General features: G+C 42.7%; 1 protein-coding gene across 2 annotated transcripts; it reads right to left on the reverse strand.

The window, feature by feature from the left end:
* Positions 1-7,775, reverse strand: RAD51AP1 (RAD51 associated protein 1). 2 transcript variants are annotated; one of them, XM_027665947.1, is made up of 8 exons: positions 7,694-7,775; positions 5,277-5,326; positions 3,685-3,814; positions 3,256-3,365; positions 2,853-2,927; positions 2,103-2,246; positions 1,325-1,459; positions 1-492 (listed from the first exon to the last, which is right to left on the reverse strand). In XM_027665947.1, the coding sequence occupies exons 1-8, from the start codon at positions 7,711-7,713 to the stop codon at positions 365-367; spliced, it is 792 nt and encodes a 263-aa protein (XP_027521748.1). In that variant the 5' UTR covers positions 7,714-7,775; the 3' UTR covers positions 1-364. The 2 variants fall into 2 exon arrangements, with proteins under 2 accessions (XP_027521748.1, XP_027521747.1); XM_027665946.1 differs by having other exon boundaries at positions 1,325-1,471.
* Positions 7,776-7,865: the final 90 nt, after the last annotated feature.

A 7,865-nucleotide genomic window follows, 5' to 3' on the forward strand; every position in this document is an offset into this window, starting at 1 on the left:
TCAGATTATATAAAGCACTTTATTTTAGTTTTTTTAAAAATACAACATTCTAAAAACGTATTTCCTGTAATACATACTGCTGTCTAGGCTATTTTATTGCCAAGAGTTTAGAGAATTAAAATTATCACAAACCAACATCTGTGAATATAATACATGAAAGAGCTGGTGACCCAGATGTCACCTTGATTAAATAATACAATTATTCAGTAGCACTTAAGGATGCCCAGCAACTTGCAGGATAAAAATTCATTACAACACCATCCATAAACAACAGTCCTCCAAAATGGATGGTGCCATGATGCTGTTTATAAGCAAAACACTTCCCACAGTCTTTTCCTTCATGTGGCACCTTGTCACTGACCATTTAACTGCTGGTGGCACTGGGATGCAGTGGTTTAACTCTTGCCAGTCTGGAGAGGCCAAGTCTAAGGCAGTGAGTAGGTGACTTAACAGCAACGTATTTCCCAGAGGAATTACTGCTTCCTGATGGAGCTGAAAATAAGTTTAAAACAAAAAGAAGGTATAAGAGGTTCAGAGGGGGAAAAAAAAATCATATGACTGTTGACTTTTTATAGTTTTCCTAACAGAACAAAAAAAACTATTCTAAAGATATTGCAGAGAGGTCTGAACAACACAGCATGTGAAAATCAGCACACTCCCCAGGAATCCATCCCTTTGGAATGGTGTACAGTTTCTAATTAACCAGCAAGACACTGGAGCAACACTGCCCATAAAAACTGTTCCCAGTGTTCTGTGCATTTTCAGGCACTCCACAGAGAATCACACAACACAATTCCAAGTGGGAAAGGGAGTTTGATGGAAAGGAGCCAAACAGAGAGAACCAGAAGAGTAAATTAGAAGGAAAATCAAAACAAACAGCAGGACTCAATGGCAGCAGCATGTTCAAACACCTGCAAAAATAAAGCTTCTAAGCACTTGCCTTACTAGAGAAGTTAAAACTCTCAAACATTTTTCTAATATTATTTGTTTAGGATAGATAATTAAGTAGCATGTAGCAGAGATAAAGAAAGCTCTAAATAAGAGAGAAATGGACATAAAACAATCTCTTGATCCACACTATGAAAAATATTTCATTAACCCCTCCTTCCCAGATAAAGGAGTTAAGGATAATGCTGTAAAAGAAGCACAGAGATAGCTTTTCATCCTTTCTCTCTTTTTTAATCTTAAATCTGTCAAAAGAAAACCTTTCTTTATAAAAAGGCAAGCATTTTGCTGAAATAGTTTATTTTCTTTGTTTGCTTTCAGGTGAGATTGCTAAAAGCTCAACTAATGTATCTCTTTACAGTTACAACCTCACACGTACCTGGGGGTGTCCATTTAGGCTTTCTGTGTGTTACAGGACTTGATGCAAGTAGAGGCCTCCCAACTGGTTCTGAGGAGTTGGACATCATCTTTTGCCTTGGCTCAGGTTTCTGTTCCATTGTCCATGAAGGAGAAACTACAGGTGATGCTTGGTTGGAAAATAAAAGTGACTTTGGGAAGACACTCTTTAGCAGAGAAATCATTATGTAAGATGACTGATCAGCACAAGCTCTCTGCAGAAACAGCAAATATGGTACTAGACTGTCCCATCTTTCAGCAGTAAATATTTATACAGACATGTCACCTACTGGGAGATGACTGAGACATGGACTAGCTTGCTTTCCCAAGAGCTGAGAATTGGAAGAAAGGAAGAAAGAAGGGAGGCTACTTATTTTTATAAATAAGCTTAAACTGAAACCACCAACAGCTCATACTCCAGAGTCTTCACGTTGATGCAAACCCCAGAATTCCACAGGAAAAATGAACAGAAGCTCTTTAAAAAGACAACAGCTTCCTGGACAAGGAGGGCAGAAGAAATTTGTCCTGACAGACAAAGGCAGGGAAGCTGTGGAATTCTGCCACTTTGGGGTCTGTGTATGAATAAGCTGCAACTGTTTAAATTTAGTGTGAAAGTGCTATTGAGTTGTCACTGATATTAGAGAAGGGGGGAAGGAAAATACAGTGGAAGCAGCAGGAATTTCACTGAAAATACAAACTATTTGTAAGGCATCACATTCAAAGCACATTTAAGGAGAGGGTTTTTGTGGAGAAGAACTTACTGGGGACAGACTCTGGCTCAGAGTCAGTGTCACACTCTGTGTCATCACTGTCAACCACCTTCTGCCGCGCTGGAACTTTGGATGTCACTGTTCTTTTCCCACCATCACCCTTGGGTGTGTCTTCGTCCATCACCTGATTGAGACCTAGGAAACAGAAGGTGGTTCAATTAACTGAAATTCACAGCAAATCTATCCTCCTTCTCAAAGAGAAGAAGGTATTTGAGTTCCCAGAACTAATTTGTGGTGATGTTGAGTTACACTACACAAAAACATATCGCTGACACTTGCTTTCCTGGGGTCCTCATTTTACTCTTTTAACCAACCAAACTGTACTTTCTTATTGTGACATTTCTCCGTAATCAAGCTAACAGAAGGACCAAAATAAAACTGGAAAAATGAAGTTTCCAATGGCACAGCAAATGCTTGGTCATGTTTATTTGATCCTTAGGCATTATGGACCCATTAAAGAGTAGAGGGTAAGTGTAGCTTCTTAAAGAATGAAATAAAGTAAGCATCTAAAAATGTCACATGCCTGTTGTGTTTTCCAACTGACTTTTAGTGATGTGTAACAATCTCACTCAACAATCCCCAGGTTTCCCCATTTTAAGACTTAATGAAAAAATTAATGCATCCTTCAATCTTTAAGACAAAGACTCGTTTTTTCACATCAGTGAAAGGCAACAATAGAAATAAAAAAGAAATAAGCTACTTAAATCCTCTTTCTGAAGACAGAATATGAGAACAACTTACCTAAAACCTCACTGTCTACACTGCAGTTGGAAAAAGGGGGTCTCTTGTGTATGTTTTCTGATTCAATACTCTTATCTGTTTTAAGATCCAGAAAAAAAAGTTAAAAAATATAAAATATCAACACACAAAAACCACATGATAAAAAGTAGAAATATTAATAAATGAAAACAGCTACAGTTTTTATCTGTCTCTAATCAAACTATATGTTTGGGAGATCTTACTTTTCTCACAGAAAAAAAAAAAAAGAACATAAGAAGACAGGCACTACCTAAAAATTCTCACTTCCTTATCAGGACATCTTGAAATAAAGTACGATTTTCAATCTATTTCACTGTAAAATAAATTCCCATGTTCAAAATCACTACATATGAATAAAGAGTGTTGCATTGAACTGCAAAGTAACCTTGTTCTTCTGAATTTTGCACCTCAAGGATATTTGCAGATTTTTCTTTGACAGACAAGGCTAAGGCAACTTCCAAATCTCTCTTATAAAGTTTGTCATCCAAGGATAACCTGGAAAAAAAACCACAACCATGGTAAATAATAAAAGAATTATATGAGTGCTATAGATCTTCTGACTTACTGAACTTTTTAAAATACAGATACTTGTAAAGAGATAAATATTTCAATACTTATTTATAGAATTTCATGTTCTGAGCACTACCTTCTGAAATTATTTAGTCAAAGTACACCCTGATGTTTAAAGCACTCTACACTTAGAAGTATCATGATTGCAAAACATTATATATATATATATATATATATATATATATATATATATAAAACCCCTAAGAATTGGTATTAGCACAGAGTTGACCACAACATTTGTTACCTTTTACTAAGTGTCTGTGTTTGTGACTGAGTCACTTCTTTGGGTGGTTTTTTTTGCTTCTCTTTTTTCTCCTTCTTTGGTTCCTTGGGCTGTGTTCTGGATTTTTTGCTTGAAGGTGCAAAGTCTTCATCTGTTGGAAAACAGCAACAAGCTCTCAGGAGTTTTCCTACACTCTTCCATGGGGCCAAAAGGAGTCATTTGACTTAAATCTCAACACACACTGACAATATATCACAGATAACCTTTTTTTTCTGAAATTTTTAAAGACAACAACTGTAAGTATACTATCCTTAAATGTATTTGAAATGAAAATTCAACAAGACCTCTTTTATATATGCTTTTATTAGCAATAAAGCTTCAATGTCCACTGTGTTACCAGATTTTGATACACTGAGCAGCAATCTTATTGATAAAATATGATATGATAGGATTGGTATTATATATCATAATAGTAATCACTACCACTGTGATTTGAGTTCCTGGTGTTTTAGGGTTGTTCCCCTTAATGACTTCCACTTTTAAAAAATCTATGCTGCTCCCTTTTTTCTATCATTTTCATAGTGCCTCCTATTAGGTATAATGCATTTCTCCAATTTTCAAATAAAAATAGAAGGCATGAAAACTGCCTTTCTTTCAGTTGAGGGCACTGCACACATATTACAGTGCAAAATAAGGAAAAAAAATAATGATCCTCAGTATTCTCTAAATGATGGAGAACCTTAGCTAAGACCACAAAGGTTTTGGAGAACATACATTTTTCTTGATTGTTAGAAGTGCTCTAGAAACTAAGAAAAGTCATGCACCACATTTAAACTAAGAATATGCAGTGCCTTCAACATTATTTATTTTTGCCCTCCCCTTCCCACCAATTCAAACTGTTCCCTGGATCCTGCAAACAGCATGGAAAAAAAAGCAAACAAAAATGGAAGCAAACAAACTCTGCCAGAAAAATGAGTAAAAATGAGTAACATCCATTAGGGCTTAGAAGGAAAGAAGGACCTTTGTGGAAAAAGACAGCTTGCAATCTATTTTTCTGGTCAATGACACTCCAAATTTGACTACTATGTCCTTACCACAAACCCACTGAGACAGAGAGCTGTGGAGAAACGTTAGACCTATGTAGAGATGGTTCACACTTCCTCTGTATTCACATTTACAGCCCTGTGAACTAATAGTCAGGGCATCATGGAACTAACTGCCACTGAAAACTGGGGCACGGAGAGAAAGATTTAACTGCAACAAGATACTGTGTATTCCACAGTTTCCTGGCACACTGCTCTTATGCTCTGCTTTACAGCCATGACGTGGTTGTGGAATTGGAATATTAACCAGTGTGCCCAGATTCCTTCTGCTGAAAGAAGTAAGAGCTTAACAAACTATTCTTAACGAATATACTTCATTAAAGACACTCTGATGGTATTTTCAGAGAATCACAAAATCACAGAATATGCTGAGTTGGAAGGGACCCACGAGGATCAAGTCCCTCATGAGGAAGCTGCACTGCTGTGAGGTCTCCATCTCTCCTCCCACCCATTGTGGGTGGTTCCATTAGTTCCAGGCATGTTTGTTACATGCAGGAACACGCCACTTACCATCATCTTCCAAATCCCCAAACTGAGAATAATCAACTACTTTCCTGTTCCTGTGTCAAAAGAAAATACATACTATTAGTCCTTTCTGTCTGAGTATCTTGACTTGCTAACATTTCATTTTTGGGTAAAGTAAGTTTTACAAGAAAAAAAAGCAATACGTGTTCAAAGGTAGGGAATAACGGAATCACAGAATACCCTGAGTTGGAAGGGACTCACAAGGATCACTGAGTCCAACTCCTGGCCCTGCACAGGACACCCCAACAATCCCACCCTGTCCCTGAGATGGTTGTCCAAACACTCCTTGAGCTCTGGCAGCCTTGGTGTTGTGACCACTGCCCCAGGGAGCCTGTTCAGTGCCCAACCACCCTCTGGGGGAAGGACCTTTTCATAATGTCAAATCTAACTCTACCCTGACACAGCTCCAGCTGTTCCCTCGGGTCCTGTCACTGGTCACCAGAGAGAAGAGATAATGTGTATAACAAGTACTACTGTATAGAACAGGGTTAACAGGAATAGCTTCCAGATTTTTTAAAAATCTTAAAATAACAGCACTTTTTGTTGTTGTCATATGAGAGCATTGCATTGTCCTTATGGACACACTGCCTGTGAGATGCTACTGTGCAATGGAAATTATTTATCTACAAGGTCACTTTTAGGCACTTGAAATGCTGCTGTCAGGGCAGGTGTTACTTGAGGGGACCAGAGAGGACACAGCCTGGGATCTACCTGAGGGGTGCTCCCTGACAGGGACACAGACACACAGAATCTTCACAGAATTTATGCTTCACAGAATCACAGAATTTAAGGAAGGGTCAGGTTGGAGGGGACCACAGTGGGGCATCTGGTCCCACCTCCCTGCTCCAGCAGGGTCATCCCAATGCACATGGTACAGGACTGTGTCCAGGTTGTTCTGGAATATCCCCAGTGAGGGAGACTCCATACCCTCTCTGGGCAACCTGTTCAGTGCTTGGTCACTGCACAGCAAAGAAGTTCTTCCTCATGTCCAGCTGGAACTTCCTGGGCATCAGTTCCTGGCTTCTTGTGCCATTGCTGGGCACCCCCAAGCAGAGCCTGGTCCATCCTCTGTCCCCTCCCTGCAGACACTGACGCACATGGATGAGGTCCCCTCTCAGTGTCTCCTTTGGAGGCTGAACAGCCCCAGATCCCTCAGCCTTTCCTCCTCAGGGAGACGCTCCAGTCCCTGAATCATCTCTGCAGACTGCTGGACCCACTCCAGGGGAGTCCCTCCTGTCCTGAGGAGCCCAAGACTCCAGATGTTCCTCATCATGGCTGAGTAGAGGGGCAGGATTACCCTCTTCATCCTGCTGGCAGTGCTCTTTCCAATGCCCCCCAGGATCCCACTGGCCTTTCTGCCCCGAGGACACACTGCTGGCTCAGTTGTCCACCAGGACCCCCAGGTCTTCCCCTGCAGAGCTGCTTCCCAGTAGGTCACCCCCAGCCTGTAGAGGTGCACGGGGTTATTCCCCAGGTGCAGACCCTGCATCTGCCTTTGCTGAATTTCAGAGAGTTCTTCTCTCCCCATCTCTCCATCCTGTCAAGATCCCTCCGAATGGCTGCACAGCCCTCTGGGATATCGGCCACTCCACCAGGCTTTGTGTCCTCACCAAACTTTCTGACGAGGCATCGACCCCTTCAGCCAAGTCACTGACAAACAAGTTAAACAACACCGGGCCCAGGATGACCCCCCCTGCAGTGCTGCCTCCAGCTCTGGGGGCACAGCACAGCAAGGACATGGAGCTGTCGGAACGAGTCGAGAGGAAGGACACCAAGATGATCAGAGGGATGGAGCAGCTCAGCTCTGAGGAAAGGCTGAGAGAGTTGGGATTGTTCAGCCTGGAGAAGAGAAGGCTTTGGGGGGATCTAATTGTGGCCTTCCAGGACCTGAAGGGAGCCCACAAGGTAGATGGGGAGAGACTATTTCCAAGGGCCCGGAGAGACAGGAGAAGGGGCAATGGCTTCAAACTGACAGAGAGGAGGTTTAGATTGGATATTAGGAAGGAATTCTTCCCTGGGAGGGTGGGGAGGCCCTGGCACAGGTTGCCAAGAGAAGCTGTTGATGTCCCATCCCTGGAAGTGTCCAAGGCCAGGCTGGATGGGGCTCTGAGCAACCTGGGATAGTGGAACGTGTCCCTGCCCATGGCAGGGAACGAGATGATCTTTTAAGTCCCTTCTAACCCAAACCACTCTTTGATTCTATCACTGAACCCCGAGGGACCCCACTAGCGACAGGCCCCCCCCATCCGGACCCAGCGCCACTGACCGCGACCCCCCTGGGACCTGCCGCTCAGCCAGCTGCCAATTCCCTTTCAGCTGGAAAGGAAAACAGGGCCACCCTGGGAGCCATCCCAGCCCCCGAGAGCAGGCGGCGAGCCCTCCTTTCCTCCCGGCACACGCACCTCCTGCCCGGCCGCGCCATCCCCGCTACGGGCGAACACTCCCGCCACCGCCGCCGCTCCGCCCGCCCTTCCCTTCTTCCCTCCCTCCCTCCCTCCCTCCCCTCTCTCCAGAGCCGCTTTCTCAGCACGTTCGCCACGGAAAAAAGAGCCGAATCTGCCTCTCCGGACGTGA

Source organism: Corapipo altera, unplaced genomic scaffold (genome assembly GCF_003945725.1).
Source record: "Corapipo altera isolate COAL_440 unplaced genomic scaffold, ASM394572v1 249, whole genome shotgun sequence".
Classification (NCBI taxonomy): Eukaryota; Metazoa; Chordata; class Aves; order Passeriformes; family Pipridae; genus Corapipo; species Corapipo altera.